Source organism: Ictalurus furcatus, chromosome 27, assembly GCF_023375685.1.
Source record: "Ictalurus furcatus strain D&B chromosome 27, Billie_1.0, whole genome shotgun sequence".
NCBI classification, from domain to species: domain Eukaryota; kingdom Metazoa; phylum Chordata; class Actinopteri; order Siluriformes; family Ictaluridae; genus Ictalurus; species Ictalurus furcatus.
In genome coordinates, this window is record NC_071281.1 from 17,168,728 (window position 1) to 17,190,817 (window position 22,090).

Consider the following 22,090-nt stretch of genomic DNA (forward strand, 5'->3'; position numbering starts at 1 on the left):
TCTCATTGTTCTTAAAATACAGAGCATAAACAAGCAAACAAAACTAAATACATAAGAACACATTGAATGATCTTTTTGTACATGAGGACTAATTCCTCAGGCAGGTTACACATTTGCTGGCTTCTGATAAATACACGTTGAACAGTTTAATAACAACGACAACGACGACAACAATAACTACAGCAACGACATTAAACAGTGCCTGTGATTCCTCACATATACGTTTGATATATTAAAACGCGCTTAAATTCAGCGGAGTACTTTAACAGTCTTTTGCACTGCTACAGTTATATATGTATTTTATTTTTTTTTCATTTTACAAATTATACCAGTAGTGTGATTTTTAAACATTCTTTTAGTAGAAGTTTCAGTGCTACATGACAGATTGCATGTTACAAATTACAAAAACAATTGAGTGCCTACGAAAATGCCTCAAAAACAAACAATTTTTTTTCAAATTTTCAAATTATGAAAAAAAAGGAGTATAAAATTCCAACAACAACAACAACAAAAAAAATCCCCTCAAATTCCAGAGCTTTTCTTTGGTATGGAGGGACAGTAAGGCTAAGATGTATTGTGGAGACCTCATCACAAATTGACATTGTATTTTTGCATCAGGCACAAGAAAATCAGCAACATGCTGTATACCAATTCAACACAATCTTTTGTATAGTGCATAAAACATTACGTTATTTTCGGAGCCCAATCATTTTGTTAGCTATGACTTGTTCAAATTCTCAGCTTAAGTTCTAACCAATGGCATAGTGGTACTCCTCCTATGTTATTTAATGTGAGATTTAATTCGTAACAGTGCAAGGATAGTAACTAAACACAAAAAAGTCACAAATTGCTACAGGAAAGTTTAAAAAATATTCAGCACAACATTGCACTTCTTACAATGGCAAATCAATCTATTTGATATAAATAATTTTTTTTCCTTTTGCAAAACATTGAAGATATAAGAAGGTTACATAAAAATGTAAAGTTTATGTATTCAATTACAAAAAAAGGGGGGGGGGGATGCCACTAAACTAAAAAAAAGTGGCTGGTCAACTAATGTAAAAAAGCATATATAATCAAATCTATAGACTAATCCTGAATAAAATCTCTTACTGACATTTTTTTTTTAATTCCTATTAATTTTATTCAAGATCTAAATTTGGACTTGATACTCAAGAGGGCTGTTCATCTTTAACAATCCGGAATAATTGTAGTTATTCGTTTTAAAGGTTTTTGAAAAATACAGTGAGTGCACACATTAAAATGAACAACAGTCGTGTTCATCATGCTCCGGTGATGTCTAGATCGAAGCTTCAAGAATATGCCCTTAATTTGTCTCTTAAACAATTGTCTTTCATGCCTTCAGAAAGAAAAGGCAGCTTGGATTTCCCTAACACGTCGGCAATACACAAACTGTGACTTCTAGTGCAAATATTCAAGCTTTTTAACGATTGTTTTTAAAACTCTAATGGTTCTATGCATCATTTATTGAATTTTTATCCCTCAGCTAGAACTTGGGGAACCCTGAGATAAAAAATTAGGGAAAATTGAAAGTAATATATATGAATTCAAAGAAATAATTCATTTACAATGACTAGCAAGCCAATTATTATTACAAAACCAATACTGTTCATCTTTGGACTTTAAAAGTCATTAAAATTTTGCACTGTATGTTGTGTAAGTGCCAATTGCCATATTATATATATATATATTATTATATATTATATATAGCTTTACAATATAATTACAATATATAAAAAGACAGCAGGTATAGCGTTCTGATTTGTTATATTCCCACCCTTTTAGGTAATACATATATTTATTTATTACTATCGTGTTATCAATTTATGCACCTGGAAGCACCTATTGGACATAAATGACTGAATGAATCACAGTATATCAGACAGCCTGAAGTCTTAATTGAAGTTCGTTATGCATTAAGAAGTAAACATTAAAAAAAAAAAAAAATCTATTTTAATTTTATTTACACAAAGATACCTTGCCTGCAAGGTGTGCAGAAATATCCCTTGCTTTTTGGTAAACTGTAAAATGATCAATTTGTAATTTCACAGAATTTCTTGGAAGCTGTACAAACTAATTTCTTCGAGACACTCGAACCCTGGTTAAATTTCATTTCTCTTTCCAGCATTTGAACGTGTGTGGAGAGAAATCGAACGTGACAGCACCACAAAAAAAAAAAAAAACAGAGGCGCACATAACAATTTTGGAGGAAAAAAAAAGAACCAGCATTCTGAGGAAAAAAAGGGATAATTTCTGTTCAACCCAGGAACTGAGCCCAGCAATTTGCTTTGTGTAAACACTTAGAGAACTTCCGCTAAAAACCACATATATAGATGAAAGCCGTTAATTATCAAAACAACGCAAGCTAGAAATTAACCCAACATTTCCACTGTTGTCTGGTCCTTGCTCTCCAACCAATCAAATCCAGCAGAATTCACAGTCTCGTTGCAAATCTGTTGGAAAATCGGGTCATTCTTCAGTTCCTCCAGTGTTGGTTCTTCATACTGCACTTGCTGCTGACCTGCTGCTGGATCAAAGAGAAGGTTTGCATCTAAAGAGTTTAAATCATTCATGCTACTGGACAGTTCAGAGGTCAGTTGCATATCACCAGGAAACTCTGAACCTCCAGTGCCAAATTCGGTCGCCTGGCCTGGAAGCTGTGAGATGGCGTTCAAGCTGTCTTCATCTAACAGGTCTTTATCAGTGGTATTGAAAAGGAAAGACTGCTGGTGCTGATGTTGCTGGAGGTCTTGCTGTGGTTGAACCATCAAGGCCTGATTCTGCTGCTCTTCAGATAGCTGCTTGTTCTCTTTTGAGACTGACTGCCTTGGGGCCTCTCTTGCAGAGAAGCTTATTTGATCCCCTCCATTGTTCTTCATGAGGTAAGCAGGCTTTGTAAATCTGTAAGCTGAGGAGCCAGGCGAAATCATAGCCTGGTGATTGGCACTGGCATGGAAACTAGAAGCAGCGGTTGTTTCCAGGATTTGCGAGAGGTTCATGCGAGCAGTGTAACTGGATGGCATATTGTTCATGCCAAGTCCACGTAGCACATTTTCTCCATCACCATCCATCTTGTTGAGCAGGACATTGGTAATGTTTTTAGTGTTGCTTTTCTGCCCACCAGCTTGCATGGGCAAAACCTCTGTCTGCATCATCACGTTAACCGGCACAGACTGACTCCTCTGCACCATACTACTAATGCTAGTATTTGCTTTACTATTAGCAAAGATGTTCAACACTTCCGGTGTCACTGGTGAATTAAAAGGAGAGGCCACATAACGGCGGACATTGGGATTTGGGGTTCCACTCAGGTTGCGCTGCCTGACTGCTGGACTGACACTGCGGCAGCGGAATGATCCAGAGGAGGAACTGCTGGTTTTGTTATCAAGTGGGGCTGGAACAGCAAATCCTTCCTGTTTATTAAGGTTTGCCATGCTAGCCACCTGCTGCTGGACTGGTGAAATAGGTGTCAAGCGACTTATGTGCATGTCATGGTGCCTGACTGGTGATGGATATGTCTGGCCAGGAATGGCAAAAGCATGAGGTTTCCTGAACTGGTTATCCACCAGATTCTGATAGTTGGGCAGAATACTAATTCCACTGTTGGAATTACTACTAGTGCTATTGTAGTTATTATTCATCCAGTCCAGCTTAGCTTTATCTGGGTGGGTGGCCATTGGTCTTTGCATGGGCTTGACCGGGCTTGACGAGATAGTGCTGCCGTCACGGTAACTTGTGATGTTGGAGTTGATAGGAGTAAAGGCAAATGGGTTCCTACACTCAACAGGACTGGGCGGAATGCCACTACTGCAGTTTGAGTGTGGTGTTCCAATTGGGGTTTGACAGCTGCTTCCCAGAGCACTGTCCACGGGGGTGGTGGGGGCAAAATGTGAGCAGGGGCTCTCACGGGTCAATCCCTGCCCCATTCCTATCATCTCTGCGCTGTGGGTGGGGGTGTGTATAGGTGTGCTACTAGTGTTGGCCAAGTTGTAGCAAGAAGTGCTGGCCTGGTGACTGGATATCATGCTGTTCTGCAAGGCAGCCTGTTGACATTGCAGTGGCATGTCCTCACAGCCATCAAAGTTTGGCATGGAACTATTCATCTTCATCTGCTCCTCCATCTGAACTAGCTCCTCTACTATACTGTCCTGAGTCATATCATCATCATTAAATGGGAAGTAACCCACATGGGGCTGAGATGAGACATGTTCCACCATATCAGTAGTCATCTGCACCAGCTGGCCTGTGGCAATAGGTCGAGTCATCACAGGAGGCTCCATAACAGAAGTGGACATTTGCTTGTTTTTTACTGTCCCCTGGTGAGAATAAATTTGTTGCTGATTGCCATCTTGTTGCTCGTTATTCCAAAGCACAGCATTCAGTTCACATACTGCAGAGGAGCTAGACTGCTCCATACCTACTTGCATGGCTTGGGTATTTTTGTTTGCATGCTGCTGTATCAACGCCTGACCTGGGGTGCTAACAGTGCGAGTAACTATTGGCTTGCTGTTCGTATTGGATGAAGACCCTTCCCAGAGTCCTTGGGAAACACTCTGTGGTCTGTTAAAGGTCTGAAAGCTTGTATTCCTGACCTGATAATCCTGGCAAGGAGCACTCACAGCTGTGGTACCAGCAGTGATATTTTTTACATTAGAGGAGGACCCTTCCCATTGTCCCTGCAAGATGTTTTGAGAACTGCAGACAGTCTGGAAGCCAGTATTTCCAACTGGACTATCAGAGAATGTAAGGATACGAGTAGGAGCACTGGAGGTAAGCTTCATCATAACTTTTCCAGCAGCTGAAGAAAGTTCACTTTCTTCAGGAGTGTCTGATCTGGAAACATTCTTCACTGCAATTTTCCTAGCCAATTTTGCGTCTTCACTTCCCTCAGAAATGTAAATTTTTTTGACAGGTGTCAGGCTGGAATCTGGGTGTAAGCCTTGCCTTTTGCGAGGGCTTGGAGATGCCAACTCTGCATCCTTGGGTGGTGTCATAAATGTGTTATTACTTGTTGTTGGAGCACTACTGGTACTCTGATTGGCTATGTCCTGATACAAAGTGCTTTCAATGGGATTATTATTGCTGCCAGCAGCCAAATTGCTTTCATTAGGGAGCATCTGACCATTAAATTTGTTCCCCGATTGCCTGTCCAATTCCGCAGAGATTTTAGCTAGAGGTGTAGGAACACTTGCAGCTCTGGGTTTGAATACTCCTTCTACTTGCATACGCCCACCAGTTGTCCCACTCTGAGCTTCTCTTGCTCGCACTACAGCATCAACAACATCCAACTTGATGTTGACCGCTGGTTTTGTGGTTGTTTGTCCTGGCTTTGATAGTGTCAATGGCATTGCAGCAATTGAGCCACTACGGACACGTGTAACAGGCTGGAGATCATCACTACGGCTGGTGATTCCTGCAGACGCAGGCCTAGCTGTGGTGGCAGCAGTGCTGGTGGTGCTGTTGCTGGGCCCCAGAGATATGGCTGTCATTTTCATAAAGTTGACAGAGCTGTTCTTGGGTGTCGGCATGACAGTTTTGATGGAACTTTTGGTGATAAGGAGCGCAGGAGGTGAACGTAGCGTGATTGTGCTAGTTGTAGCCGGTTTAGGCAGGATTTGGGCGTAGCGATGGCGAGCGGTACGATCACCAACAGGACTTGCAGGGACATTCTGAGGAGTCTTTGGACATCGGTTCACAGGCTGAACTGATTGTGTAACCACCTGAAAATTGACAGGGAGCACCTTGCTTTCCACTGTTGCCACAGGAACTGGGCTGGGAGACATCAACTGCCTGCTTCTTTGAACCTGAACAACAAAATAGAGTTAACATAAGATCAGTAATATGACTTCTTTGTAAGTTTAAGCATTTGACTTCCTATACAAATAGTCACCGTAACTGGGCTAGAAACTGTGGCTACCACGATGCCGATGGTGGGCTGTGGTGAAAGTAGAGCAGGGCTTCCACATGGGATTCCTGTGCTTGCACATGGAGTAGTGACCCCTTCTGCCCTCCTGCCCTGAGCTTCAGTAGGAAGTGGGGAGTGAAGTTTCTGTTCCTGCTGCTTCTTCTGGATCTTTCTCTGGAGCTGCTGCTTGGCATCAATGGAAGGGGATGTCAGTGTTTTGACCTGAGGCTGGAATGAGTGGGCATCAGTTGTGGGCATGAACGCAGACGACTGAACAGACATTGGGGCTCCTGAGGACATCAAGAGAAACGACATTAACAAAAAGGAAACTGCATGCTTAATATTTAAAATCATATAATGGTGGAGCTCACCATCGACAACTATTAGCTGCAATTGCTATTGCTAGAACCCCCTGTCCAGCAACAACTTATGGTGTTTTTCCTGCACAACCACTTCAACCCAGGAAGCACTGTTAATTAGCTGATTTGTTGAATCAAGTGTGCTGGAAGCAGGGAAAACACTAAAATTTGCAGGACAAGGGGTTCTCCAGGACCAGCGTTGGGAACCTGTGCAATAGACAGTGTAACAGAACAGTTTAAAAAAAAATCTAAATAAGGCCAAAGGTTTGTGGATGCCTGACCATGACACCTATATGTAGTTCTTCCCCAAACTGTTGCCACCATGTTGGCTCCACGTGATAGTCTAGAACGTCTATTACGGTCTACCTTCAATGGAACTAAGGGGCGCAAACCTGTTCCATCATGACAATGCCCCTGAGCACAAAACGAGGTCCATAAAGACATGGTTTGAATGGAAGTGGAGTGGAAGAACTCTTTTGGGCTGAACAGATCCCTGACCTTCAGCCCACTGAACACCTTTGGGTTGAACTGGAACGCCGACCGCACACCAAGCCTCCTCATCCCGAAATCAGTACCTCCCTAATGTTCTCGTGGCAGAATGGACAATCTAGTGGAAAGCCTTCCCAGAATAGTGGAGGCTATTATAGGAGCAACTCCATATTAAAGCCATGCCTTTGGAATGGGATGTTCAAAAATCACACATGGGTGTCATATAGATGGCCATATAGCGTACAATAAGATTCCTAATCAGCAAGCCAGAGGTGACAGTACCAAGGACAAATCTTGAGAGGAACCAGACTCAAATGTGATCTTCTTGTTATAGGCTTATCATTTTGTTATTATAGTTATAATCCTAACGTTTCAGCCTGATTCCATACCAACAGGGGGAAGTATTGTATAAAGCTAAAACTCCTTACGTCTTAGACAAGTGCACTGTACCTGAAGGAGATCCTGTCATCACGGTGAGAGCAGCAACAGACTTGGTGCTTATGTAGTGGCTGTTCAGAAGGAAGCGTGCCAGGTCCTCCACACTAACAAACTGCCGACTCAGCACTTTCTGAGCCCACTCGCACACCAGATCACAGGCAGCAGAGCGAATCTCATCCTCCCCGCTGGAGTTCTGCCCAGTAGGTTCAAACCCTTCACACTGCCACATGAGAGAGAGCGAGAGAGAGAGACAGGGAAGAGAACATGGACATGGAAGGGGAAATATAGAAACATGATCTTGTTGTATATATTCCTTTGTACATTTTATATAGCGTGCCATTCTGTTTATCAGCTTACTCTGGTATTTGCTACTGTACTAGTGCTTGTACTCAAATCTAATTACTTTGCTGGACAAATCTTAGCTTCCTTCCAGTAAACGAGTGAAAGCAGCCGTGCACGTACGTACCCCATCTCCTGCTTTGTGTACATCCAGATTTGGGAGAGATGGCATGTGAATGAACGGCTTCTTTCTCAGGCCACTATAGCAATACGTGAGCAGGTGTTAAGGCAAAAATGATCAGAAATGTTCTCTACATAAACTTAGAGAAGGAGTTCGCAGTGATGGTTCTAAACAATTTCACCGTATGATGTACAAGTGAGCACAAGAAAGGTTCATTTCAAGCTGGCCTTAATGAGCACGACAAGAACGCTCAAACATACAATGAGAGTACCGTACAAAAGTCTTAGGCAGACATAAAGAAATGCTGTAAAGCCTAAAATCCTGCTATGAAAAGCAGTAAACACGAATAAACTAAACGGAGTCAATATTTAGCACGACGATTCTTTGCTTTTCAAAAACACATACGTTTTGACCTCGTTTTGACCTCCAAGAATTTTGACATACAAAAATCCTGTAACATTCACTGAATGCAGAAGGTCATAAAATAAACATCAAAGCAAACAATTGCATTTAATGCAATTCGGTTGCCTAAGTACTGTTGATAAAGACACCGAATGTAACGGCTACCAAAAACAAACACACGACTTTCGCATTCCCATTCGCGTTCCCAGTCCTTTCCCCTTCAGTGAATTTGCTTTTCTGCCCGGTGAATTTTATTCACGTTTGCGCTGTCCACCGCTTTAGCCGAAAATGCAGAAAACGGTGGTTTTCAGGATTCTCCCGTTTCGCGGAAGCGGCGCGAAGTTCGGCTCTTTACTGGACTACGTTAAGGAATGTCAGGTCGATGTTAATCGATTTATTAATTAATTTAAAAAATGTTTAAAAAAAGGGTTTTAAGGTTCAGAGTTTATTATTAAGAAGTTAATTTATAGCTGCTTTTTAAACGTTTTTTTTTTTTTAAGGTGCAATGCTAATTCATTATTAAAGAGTAATTTTCAGGTTTCTTCCGTATCGCCAAAGCAACATAAATGCTGGCTCTTACATGACGTGGACAGCATCACTGAACTCATACGGCTGTCATACTGTATGTTACTCCTGTAGGGGGTGTAACTCTGTGCAGTACTCGGAAATAGAAAGACGCGGAATGAAAAAGTGGAAATTTGTGAGCTCTACACAGAAAGGAAAGGTCAAAATGTCCCGTGTCGGTATGAAGATGGGTTTGATTTCGTAACGGGGTGGGGTGGGGGGTGTGTGAAAGGGAAGGGGATTGCTAGGTGTATTAGATTTCCGTTACTGTGACAACCGTCATCAACAAACCAGCGTTATTTTGGAACAGGATCAGCGAGGAAATATAAATAGTCTGTACTCGCGTATGCACTTTTAACCCTGGCTTTAACCCATACAAATCTGTTCTAACGATGAAAAAAAAAAAACACATAACCCAGGGAACATGGTTCCTTTGTTGGGTTTTTTAGGAAGAATGGTATAAATAATCTGTGAAATGCCCACGACCCACGTGTGTGAAAGAGGAGCTGCGCTGGAGAACATTTCCTGAAGGTCATGCACATTCTTGCTGCCACTCGGTTCCTCTGTCCGACAGCAGCACGTCGACGCTTTATTCGATTTTCCTGATCTATATTTAGGAGGTGCATGAACTACAACAACAGATGTCTGACAGTTCAAAAGGATCATAACAAACAGTCTCAGAGAAGGATATTTGGATTTGCCCCTCATGCCGAGCCGGCGCGCCTTCATGTTGGGAAAAACGTTCTTCATGATCTTTCCGAAGTCGGCGGCACTGAGAGCGTGGTAGCCCAGATTGTCACAGTAGCTCCTGAAAAATACAGAGAAAGACACTTGGTTTATATTTAACATAAAATTAAAAAAAAAAACATCTTGATCAAAATTAAACCCAACAACAAATATGACTTCTTGTCTAACTCTCACACATATATAAATTTAAAAAAACAACAAAAAAACAATAGTATGTTTGGAACCCTGACTAATGTATAGGGTCGTTAAGTTGGTTTCTCTGAATAAACAATAAAATATTTGTCGATATTGTGATAAATAATATCATAATACAGACTTCTGAGATATCTTGGGTATCGCAATATCCTTTTTTTAAAAATTAATTTGTTATTCTTTATTTTTTTGGAAGTGGCTGGTGTTATATTTATAGATAAAAATATCTCCGTCTTTTAAGTGTTAATTTATTATTAATTATATATATATATATATATATATATATATATATATATATATATATATATATATATATATATATATATATACACAATCAGTGATAACTAGTTATGAATGAATAATAAATTAAGTTTCAGTGTGTATAATTAATTTTGAGCTCATTTTTAAATGTTTTTAAGGGTCATATTTGATTTATTATTCATTTATTATATAACTAAATTGACATTTTTAAGCTTCAGTGTTTATTACTAATATATAACAAATGTACAAAGTTGTTTTTTTTTTAAAGTTCTGTGTTCATTTAGTTTTAACTTTAATTATAATTTATTTCATAATAAATTATATAACATTAAATAATAGTTCATTGCTTTTTAAAAGATTTTTTTTTAATGTTCTGCGTTCACTGAATATTTATTTATTTATTTATTTATTTATTTATTTATTTAAAGGATTTTTTAAAGGTTCAGTGTTAATTATTTTGGTAAGACCTTTCATTAATTTTTAACATAAAAAAAAAAAAAAAAAAGTTCAGTGTTACTGTATTATTAACTGATTATATTTTAACTACCTTTTTAGAAGTTTTTTCAAGGCTCTATTTTAAATGAGAACTATTTCATTATTAATTTACAGCAAACATTTGAAGTATTTACTGTCAATATTAATCTGTCGATTGATTCATTTACACCTAATTTTTGACCTTTTTAACGTTTGGTAACTAAATAATAATATTTTTTACAGTTTCGCTGGCAGTATGTTGCAAACCCATACATCCCGGTGTTGCGTATTCTAGAAGTTTCTTGAAATATCGCCGTGATGTCTTGACTCGTAAGCTCATAAACTCACTTGTACTCATCGAAAACTTCCTGTTTGGGAAGCGAGGTGTCTGCGTGCTCCTCCAGGTGATTCCGAATCCAGCTGAACGCGTGCATCTGCTGCATACGGCTCGAAGACACGCAGCTTTGCTCGCTGCTGGAGATACGACATAATCACTGTTTTACTGTTTTTCTCTCATTCCGTAATCATGTCACACACCACAAGACACGTCTGTCTGTAACAGACATCACGTCATTCACCACACACCTGCATCATGTAATACACGTGAACATACGCATTAAATGGCTTCCAGAAGCTCAGGCTGCACCCACACGTCTTTTATTAAGCCCCGAATACGAGCGCACTGAGTTTATGTGAAAATCAGAGACCGAAATGCATTGAACACTCACTATGTGAAAACGTACATGTTTAAAAACACTCACATTTTGTCGCTGCTGCAGCTGCTGCTGGGGCCCGAGGGCAGCCGGAGGTACAGGTAAAGTTTCTCAATGTCTGTAAACCTCTCCACATCTTGCTGCAAAAGGACAGGGAACGAAGAGCGAGGACATTAACACTACGAGGTCTACACCTAGCTTCGGCCCTTTTTGATACACATGTTTAACAGTCAGTGAAAATGCTCCTATTTCTAGTTATGTGCCATTTCCTATCATATTCGTAAACGCAAACAAGGGCTAGGACGTGAAGAAACTGTGGAAAGGAAATTGTGGAAGAAGATTGTGTAGTTTGCTTTTTAATAGAAGCAGATATTTTTCCATTGATACGCAGTGTAATGATTTCAGAACTTCTAAGAAATCCTCAAGTATACACAGTGATGGAGATATACGAATAATACACACTCTGTGAGCTTTGTTTTGTGTATGGCTAGGCATGACCAGAGGACGTGGAGTTATGTTTCTAGTGTATTCTCTGTGCAGTGCGTACAAATGTGTAAATCTGTTAATCCCATTCTCTGCATTTCTTTTTGCACAGGATGAAGGATCTCGAAGGGTTCCTCATGACGGAGTGGACCAACAATCCTCGACGAGTCTCTCCCATCATGTTAGATATTCTAGGAAGAGACTATTTGTTGTTGCTCTCGCTAGGGAAAGCTATACCAAATATTAATAATAAGGGTGCCAATCATTTTAAAAATCAACGTTTTGCAGGAAACACACACACACACACACACACACACAACTTATGGAAACCTTTACCTTTGTTTCTGAAAAACAAAAGTTGTCTTCCCATATACGTGTGAGATCGAAATATTAAAAATGAACAAAGAATGAACAAAGTTAATGTAGATAAAAAAAGTCCCCAAAATCCCATCTTCACAACACACACACACACACACACACACACACACACACACACACACAGCCAGAGAATTCAGCTTAAGGAACTGAACTGTTATCTCTCTCTCTCTCTCTCTCTCACACACACACACACACACACACACACACTGGCTCAGAAGGTTTGTAGTGGCATTAAAAATGTAGAAGCCGTCTCTACATCTTCGTCCTCTCCCTCGACTTTACTCCTCTTCAAAGGGAATCTGAAAGATGGTAGGGTGCTGCAGAGCTGATTTAAATTCTGTCTGAGTAAAAGGTAGTGCATGCACACACACACACACACACACACACACACACACACACACTCACACGAGTTTGTCTCTCCCTCTCTCTGCGTTTCTCTACAGCACAAGCAGATGCTGACCCACACTCACACTCCACAACTCGATACAATAAAGACCTGCTGTTACTGAAGGTCTAAAGAATAAACCAGCATCAACACACAGCTCTTCACTATTTACAAAAACGATTCATTAACCGTAACGTAAAGAGAAGGTAAACAGTCCGTGTTCGTTGCCTCCAAAAACGCTGGATTTTGCCGCGGCTTTCGTGACGTGTCTCGAACAACTGCAAGCTCCTCCTCCGAATATTGCGGCGTTTCCTTGATTTTGCGTTAACTTTTGCCGTCGCAGATCCTGGAGGGACTGTGTAATAATGCTTAAGGGTTTTAAAGCTTCTCTCAGTCGGTTGGACATATCGCGCTTAAACGCGAGATACACGTGAACACGTTAACGAAATGGAACGCACTTCATTTTATGTGGCTTCTAAAAAATGCCCCTCCCCCAGATATTAAACACTTCCTGAACTACAGAACGATAAACAGATGCTCCTCATACACTTCGCTTCACCCCAAAAGTGGAATAAGAAACAGCGTCTCTTCTCTAGTTCCACTGCTTGGATGCCATGTTGTGAACGGCGCGTGATCACATGACCACGTGATACAAACATGCGGGACCTTCGAAAATACAACCTGCTAGAATGTTATTCCGTCGCTGTGGGAATTTTACTGCTGTCCGGATGCGAGAGTTTGATCACTGAAGAGAAGAGTAAAAAAAAAACTAATAAACTAATCCAATCCGAATAGGGCTTGTGATTTTATTTATTAATTTTTTTTAAAGTATGTACTAATTTACAAAAAATCCGAGATGATCGGTGCTCAAAAAAGCTTTCTGAAATTTACACGCTAAGTGCAATAGAGGAAACCTTTGCTGTTAATACTCCAAAAATATTTATAATAGTACATAAATATGCACTTCGGGTCACAGCTCAATGATGAGAATGATGTGTTTAAAGGTGCAATTGTAAATATTTTTACATTGTTTATTTCTCACTTGTACACATATCCTGTAAAATATAACGGTCTGAGCCATGGCCTCGTCACAAGCGTATTACGAGGCTGGAGAACCTGCCGGAGTCATGGTCCGGAGTCCTCGTTCGTGTTTGGATGGGTCTCCTTTCAGTTTATTCACACATTTTATACACACTCTCCCGCGGCCCTTCGCTCCTCCTCCGCCTCGGTCTGAAATCGGTAAGCACTCGGCGCAGCCAGATAATTCTCCTGTGAGCAAGAATCTTTGGGATGGGAAGTCTTGCTTTGTGTGTATTGTGCTATATGTTTGTGTACAGGTCCGAACTCCATCCCAGAGTTTCCAGCCTGCCTGGCTCCCGCCTCCCATGATGACATCACTAAAAGGCGGCCGTATTTAAAGAGGAAGAGGAGAAGAGAGAGAGGAGGATGTTGGAGGTGGTTACCTGTGATTTGGTGTTTGGTTGGTGTTGCTTGCCCTTGTAGCGATAGTATTCTTTGTTCTGACTGCTGTTCTGGTTCTGATTGTGAGTTTGGTTCTCCCAATGTGTTTGTGTACAGTTGTATATACACTTGATGATTTGTACCACACCTTCACTGGAAACTGTTTGTGTCTGTCGTTCCTGGTTTCCCTGATTTAGAGGTCTTGACCTTTGAACCGCGAGCTGGTTATATGCGAGTCAGGAGCATATACCATGCAAATGAAAGCCATCTCTTTGTATGCAGCAGGGTCTGAGCTCAAATCTGAAATTCAACCATTACCCATCACGCTCCTGTTCGCTGTGCGCCTCCACCTCTCCACCGCTCCTCGTCCATCTCTCCAGTCGTCGTAATTAGTGCGGTGTTTCATCTTCGTCTTTTCTATTTGTCTCTACGTTAAAGGCTGATAAATAAAGAAAGCCTAAACTAATCTACCGCTGACCTCATACAGCTGTAGTGGGGGTTAAAAAAGAATGGACGCAGACGTCTCGGAGCCAAACATGCCGCCTATTTTTATAGACGGCTGGCAAAGACGTGACGATAAACGCACACGCACACACACACACACACACACACACCAGGAACATTCTCTCACACGGTGATGCAGAGTAATCGACCGTTTCCAGTTTGTATTTATTTACCTAGACGAATGTTTTGCTGTTCCTGATATCTAACTTGATTATGTGATTTGAGGGGACGCTGTGTGAGAAGCAGCCGATGCCCGTGTCCTCACAAAGTTAAAAGGAAAGTAGCGATATTAACAACTGTTGGTTTTCGTCCTTCCGACGAAGGAGAGCGACGCATCGCCGCTTACGTGTGAAAATCAGTCTTGATAAACACACCCTATGTGTAACGGCGAGTCTTGACACTGGCGAGTCTTGAGTCGCGGCTCGCTCGCGTCGTTCGTCTCATACGTTCACTGTCCTCCTAATTTAATCATTAGGAATTTAAACATTTGTTTAAGACCACTTTGTTCATTCTCGCCACAAGCAGGTCATTTTAAAATTCACGCAAGCTTTACGACGCTGTTTCTCTTCTTTTTCTTCTGTAGACTCGCCATGCTTCAGGTGCTTGCGTGTGCGGTACGACGTCTCACTGCTCATTGGTAACAGTTTCCCCGGGGGCAAATACCGCTGAATGTAATCGCGCTGAAAAACGCATTTAGATCGCAATTTTAATTTTAAACTATATTGAAATCGTATTTTTTTTTGTTTGTTTGTTTGTTTTCAAAAATCTGATTCATCCTTAATCAAAAACCATGATAATCGGCCGATTAATCGATTGTGAAAATAATCGTCAGTAGTAGCCCTAATTAACGTATTGACCTGCGTCAAATGTTTACCGTCATCAGGTTTAAATCATCTGGAAATCAGGAAAACTCACCAGAATGCTGTCCACCTTCGATTGGACTGATTTGCTGGAGAAAAAAAAAAGAGGGAAAGAAAAAGTACATTAATAATGACGCAAGCGTAACAGGAGAAACACTTAAAGCCGTCTTTATTAATAAACCGGTGGCATGTGAGATATTCTCCCAGCCGCCAATCTCGACCCTGGCCGAGTCATGCCGATATATAATCACAGGAACACATGCTAGAACAGAAAAAGAGCCGCAAAGCAGCAAGACCCCAGCAGTCATACGGGACCAGGCTGGAACCGGTATAAACTAGTATACAATCTATATACAAGTGTGGCACGGCACACGGTTTAATATGGATTTGTGGTAAGAGTGTCCCGGTTTTGAGGTACCGAACTGTACATTTCCTTGTCTTTTGTAACTTTTTATTGCGCATCTTTTAAATCTTTAAAAAGTAATCATAAGGTACATAATCGTACCTTAAGGACAACTGAAGAACCTTTAAAACTTTATATATATATATATATATATATAATTAAAAAGGTACATTCTCACATATAAGTCAAATAATAAAGGTACGAAATATCCGCCGAAATCAGTTCGGGCGAAATCCTCTTGGATTAGAAAACTCTACATAGGAAATAGTGAGAAATGCTTATGATTGTTTACTCGTGCGGTTGTCTCTGCGTATATGAAATGAGCCGTTACAGACAGGAAGTCCTCGTTAACAGACGCCTGCACCAAAGCGACACGTTTTCCACAGCGACTGCTCCGTGGAGTGTCCTTTTCAAGGAGGGTGGCTTTCTTAGGGAATAATTTCTCTCTTACTGAACAACAGAGTGATGTCATATCTAATCTTAAGCAGAGCCTATACCCTTCAGGAGTGGACAAATCAGACGCAAGGGGACACAGGACAAGCGCGTTCTGCGTCCGGGAAATCGGTTATGCGGGAGGCTCGGGAGGCTACGGCTTGCTTATTATTATTGGTCTATTCTCTACTTGCAAGTAAGTGCGCAATCACAAAGCGTCTTTCTATGCTGGACATACCCGTAATAATGTCGTGGTTGTCCAACAAGAGGGCTGTGGACATAGGAGTATTACAGGAGCAGGGCTCTTTAAATATATGCAAAAATGAGCATTTTACTAGAGGAGGCTCTTCGGTGTAGCAGTCCCCGAGTTCGGGGACAGAGGAGGGCAGCAGATCGGCGACAAAACCACGCCTGCGATCTTATGGGTCTACTTGCCATTCCCTTGCCCATGACATGTGACTGCTCTGTGGGTACATGCTCAATATGCGTCCTTGTCAGTGGTAACCCTTTGTTTCCCCCATCGTCATTAGACATTGAAATACATCTGGTATCAAGTCTATTCAAGATCTTTGCACCTGTTCCCAGCTTAAATAAAGATTTCACATAAAGTTCACATTCTCCGATACGGCGCTTTTTTAAAAGCGTTTTTTTTTTCACCTTTTCCTGTAACGTCGGTTCTCACAGAAACGACGACGCCGCTGATTGTGGTTCATTTTCATAACACTTTGAAGTTAATTACCCTCGTTACGTCAGCATCGCCCCCATCCTCTATTTCAGCCTCATTCCTCCTTATATGCCAATAAACAAAGCCTCGCGCACAGCACACGCTTAAATATACAGACCTTATTATATCTCTTGTGAAGGACGTGCCATTTTGTACGCTAAATACGCTAAAAAAAACAACAACAACAACAACAACAACAACATAATAACTACAAAAAAACTAAATGCAGCAGTTTCATTACTTTGAGATGCTTTTAGTACAAGTGCTAAAAAGAAAGAAAGAAAGAAATTTAAATAAAAGAATGAAATTTCAAAATGAGAAAGAACATATGAAAAATAAATAACTTTAAAAGCATTTGAAATTGAACGAAGGTAAACTTTAATAGCAAAAGGAAGAATGAAAAAGCTAAAAGAAAGAAAGTTAAAACAGACTGGAAAAAGAGACAAAGTAAATAGAATCTTGCAGAAGAAAGAAAGAAAGAAAGAAAGAAAGAAAAGCGGTTCAGTGATGATTAAAATCAGTGTTTGAGCTGTTACAGATGGAGGAGTTTAAAATGGTCTGTGTACGAGTGTGTGGAGGAGTGTAGAGGTGTATAGAAATGTTGGAGGAGATGTGTCAGGTGCGTAGAGGTGTGTAGAGATGTGTAGAGACGTGTAGTGGTGCGTAGAGGTGTGTAGAGGTGTATAGAGATGTGTAGAGGTGCATAGAGATGTGTAGAGATGCATAGAGGTGTGTAGAGATGTATAAAGGTGGCCATAGGGGGGTACAGAGATGTGTAGAGATGCGTAGAGATGTGTACAGATGTGTAGAGGTGTGTAAAGGTGCATAGAGGTATGTAGAGATGTGTAGAGGTGCATATAGGTTTGTCCAGATGTGTAGAGGTGCATGGAGGTGTATATAGGTTTGTCCAGATGTGTAGAGGTGCATATAGGTTTGTCCAGATGTGTAGAGGTGCATATAGGTTTGTCCAGATGTGTAGAGGTGCATGGAGGTGTATATAGGTTTGTCCATGTGTGTAGAGGTGCATAGAGGTGTGTAGAGGTGTACAGAGATGTGTAGAGATGCGTACAGATGTGTAGAGGTGCATAGAGGTGTACCGAGGTGTGTAGAGATGCGTACAGATGTGCAGAGGTGTGCAGAGATGTATAGAAGTATGTAGAGGTGTGTAGAGATGTGTACAGATGTGCAGAGGTGTGTAGAGATGTGTAGAGGCGTATAGAGATGTGTATAGGTGCGGAGAGGTGCATAAAGGTGTGTATAGGTGATTTGGCATGCTTCCTTTTCTTTTCCAGCGAATTCAGGTCCGTAAAGAACGTGCCGAATGCCCCCTCATTCCCCGACACACGTGCCAGAGCGCCAAATGTGGAGCAGGGCTATCAGTTAACACAGGGGCTTTAGCTGACCTTTAACTGCCCCACTGCACAGGGCCAAAAATTCCACTCGGCTACTGTAGAGTCTTTCAAAGGTTATAAAATAATAATAATCGAAGTACCAAAAAGGCAACAAAAATTAAGTTATAAAACGAGTTATTATGGCGGGCTTGACCGAATTCTAGAGGAAACGCTGCGTTAATACACCACAGTACACAATATACAGAACATATTCCTCCTGTAAGACGGAGAATAATTATCCATTTATTTGCAGGTGCTGGTTTCTGTTTACGGTTTACATGAATACTGTATTGTTGAGCATAAATTACAGTAATGTGCCTTGTTATAATCCTGACGTAACGGAGTGAATGGACGGCGAGTGTGTGCATTACACAGCTGTATGCTGGCAACATGTCTCGACATGTATAATCAGAGCTGCAGCTCCTGGTGACGGGGTGGAGGTTGCAAAAATAACTACACCCATATTTCCACTGCACAGTGAAAAAAAAAATATGACGACTGCTGGTCTGTTTAAACAACTGCCAAAATAATCACCGAGGCCCTGGTCCACACCTATACAGGTATTTAGGTATTTTAAAATATATATATATGTTTCTTTCTCTGCCTCCTGAAAAGGTTCCCAACCGACCAATCACATATCAGCATTCCTAGCAACGACCGATTACTGCTCACCATTGTGCCCAGTGACCAATCACTCGTCATCATCGTTGTTCCCAGTGACCAATCACTCATCATCATCGTTGTTCCCAGTGACCAATCACTGCTCACCATTGTTCCCAACGACCAATCACTGCTCACCATTGTTCCCAATGACCAATTACCGCTCACCACTGTTTACAACCAATCACTGCTCACCACTGTTCCCAACGACCAATCACTGCTCACCACTGTTTTCAACGACCAATCACTGCTCACCATTGTTCCCAATGACCAATCACTGCTTACTATTGCTGCAATACACCAATCACCATTGTTCCCAAAAAACAAAATACCCACAAAGGTGAGTACATTTTAAAACTCACTTTTCATCGTTTTTAAGTGTAATGTACGTCAGATGTATGTTTCTGAATACGCAGACATTGCAATATGGACCTACACACACTCTTAAGGTGTTATGAATGTGTTATGAATGTGCACTACGAATGGCAGATCTCTTACTCGACTAGCACGCTCATGTTTGCATTTTCAAATTGTGTGTATGGCGATATTTTCCTAAATGCGCTTCGTGCGTATGAATTTGTTTCCCTTACAAAATTTTTTTAAAAACCCAGACGTCCTCAAAAATCTCCGTATATCTCGGGACGTCGTACCACTGCGACACAATTATACAATTCCGTCGAACTCGTAAAACTCAAAAAAAAAAGAACAACAACAAAAAAAACGACGAACACACCATACATTTTCTCCCAAGCGACTTTCCATTTTGATATAACCCTGTTCGAATCGAATCTACTACACGTGTCTTAAGAAAATGCCTTGTTTTCACGTAACACTATGCAAATGAGCGTGACGAATCAATAAATATGCAAATAGGTTTTTTCTACGTCATCTGGCGCCTTCTAGCGACTTTGTGAGCGTGCACTAGCAAAACACGAGCACGACCCAATGATGTAAACTGAGACCAAAACACACAGCTAGTGATCTAAACACTGAGAAATATCACACACACACACACACACACACGCACGCACGCACACGCGCACGCCTCCATCAACTAGGATAGGTAATAACGCCTAACAGCGCGTGCATGACTTGTGAACAGGTGACACAGTGATGCAACAGCATGAGTCTCTAATCCTCCTGGAGCACGTCTGAATGAAGTGAGAGGAGCGTGTGAGGTTCGTTAGATAGTTAGATGGAAATAGTTATAAGCACACACCAGGTGAGTTTAATTAACACTCTGAACCGAGCTGCACTCACCAGATAGAGTTCTTTATTTTCAGCTGTAATGCACTGCTTTCGGTTCCTTGCAGTCCTGTGGGAAGCAGAGACCCGGGCTGAGGGTGCTGTCCCGGGGGCTGCTGCTCATCAGCCATCACAGTGATCAGACTCGGGACGGAGGAAGAAGGAGGGAGAGATCTAACAAGCAGGCCACGACCTGAACCAGAAACAAAACGCAGTGCTGTCCGGAACATTCACATCACGCTCCTCTGAACTCCTGCTCCAGACAACCAAACGCTTCCGATTCATCATTTCAGCCCCGAGTTTCCTCGGGTGAGTTTTAATAAACCAGCACGCATGCGTTCAGAGGACGGAATCAACCCCTGAATCCAACCTGCTTCACTTCATTTCACTACCACGCACTTCTCTGACCAGCCATGAGTCGATTCCCATGAAAGAATCGGTTCTCCGAGTCCAGGCGTTCGGAATGGAAAGTCGATTCCGAAGCTTTGGAGTGATTCAAACTCAATTCAATTCAAAGGCACCAGTCAAACAGGCTTTAAAACTATAAGCACTCAAAAATAAATATAATAACTTATGAGAATACATTACAGACCTATTGGCTATGATTCATGAACATCTGGGTGCCTGAACCCTATTCTGAGAACTATGGATGTAAAGTAAAAATAAAAAAATAAAAAAAATACAGTTGAGGTCAGGGGTTTACATACGCCTTGCAGAATCTATAAAATGTTAATAGTATTTTAAAAAATAAAATAAGAAAAATCATAAAAATTGCATTTTGTTTTTTATTTAGCACTGAGGTGTAAACTTTTGAACACTATGATCGGTGTAAATTGTTATTATTTCGTCTTCTGGGAAACATTAAATATCTTATGTAGGTTCTGAAGGGCAGAAATAAATGAGAAAAGAAATCTAACAAAATAAAAACAATTTACACCGATCATCCTGTTCAAAAGTTTATACCCCTTGACTCTTAATGTGTTAGTCGTGTTGCCTTACTGAGCGTCGGTGAATGTTTGCACCTTTTGTAATAGTCGTGCACGAGTCCCTCAGTTGTCATCAGTGTGAAAAGATGGATCTGAACATCATATAGTTGATGTCGGAAAAGGAGTCAAATATGCAGAAGATACTGGAAAAGCAAAGAATGTGCAGGACCTGGAGGATTTTTTCTCGATGATCATCCAGGTAACGACACACAGTATTAAGAATTGAGTGTGGGTAAACTTTTGAACTGGTTCATTTGTGTGAATTCATTTCTTATTGTGACTTGTGGACTATACGTAAACATCTGTTGTGTGAAATAGCTTATTCAGGGTGGGACTAAATGAAAAATAAGATGCAGATTTAATTATCCCTCTTAATTAAATAAAAAAAATTGTGTGCCCTTATTTTTCATACCTTTTAATATATATCCTTCATCTGGAAACGTGTGTAAAATATACTATAGTTATAAAATGGTGTACACAGAGCGACAAAGAAAAGTACAGTTCAGTCACCCTTTGTCTGAGGGTGTAGAAGACCTGACCTGACCAATCGCACTTCATTATAGGCTATAAATATTCCCCTACACAAAATAGTTAACAAAGTAACCAAAATAGTTTTATAAAGATAAAACAACAAATTATTATTTTTTTTTAAATTACTAATCCCTTATCACCATTGCTCCCAATGACCAATCACTGATCACCATTGTTCCCAACGTGTTATCACTCTAATATTATTATTATTATTATTATTATTCTCACAATCAATACTAGAATTAAGTATATTACATGATAATCATTAAATGTTGCTTTTTATATCTTGTGTGTGTGTTTAAATTAATTATCTTATCTATTAATTAACTCTAATATACTAATTGTCTGATTAGTCTGAAAATATTTAATAATGCATACTTTGGTTACAAGTAAAAGTAATTTAGCAATGCTACAGTTGAAGCCTTGATAATTAACCCTAGAATTTAATGAATAATATAAATGTGCCAAGATGATTTTAATAATAAATATATATATATATATATATATATATATATATATATATATATATATATATATATATATATATATATATTGCAATTAACTGATAATAAACTGTTCATTTTACAAGATATAATTTCCTGAATGGAGACTCTAGAAATGT

General features: G+C 40.4%; 2 protein-coding genes across 2 annotated transcripts in view; both read right to left on the reverse strand.

Moving 5' to 3' along the window:
- The window catches only part of nap1l4b (nucleosome assembly protein 1-like 4b), a 31,846-nt gene extending 13,905 nt beyond the window's left edge, over positions 1 to 17,941 (reverse strand). The window contains exon 1 of the mRNA XM_053616782.1: positions 17,935 to 17,941. The gene's annotated coding sequence lies outside the window, so the exon portion shown is untranslated. The remainder of the gene's footprint in view (positions 1 to 17,934) is intronic.
- On the reverse strand, positions 1,536 to 20,110 carry rfx7a (regulatory factor X7a). Its single transcript, XM_053616780.1, has 9 exons — positions 19,967 to 20,110; positions 15,152 to 15,185; positions 11,074 to 11,165; positions 10,661 to 10,783; positions 9,330 to 9,446; positions 7,679 to 7,763; positions 7,225 to 7,432; positions 5,912 to 6,216; positions 1,536 to 5,825 (listed from the first exon to the last, which is right to left on the reverse strand). Exons 1-9 carry the CDS (start codon positions 20,080 to 20,082, stop codon positions 2,394 to 2,396), a joined length of 4,512 nt encoding a protein of 1,503 aa, XP_053472755.1. The 5' UTR covers positions 20,083 to 20,110; the 3' UTR covers positions 1,536 to 2,393.
- Positions 20,111 to 22,090: the final 1,980 nt, after the last annotated feature.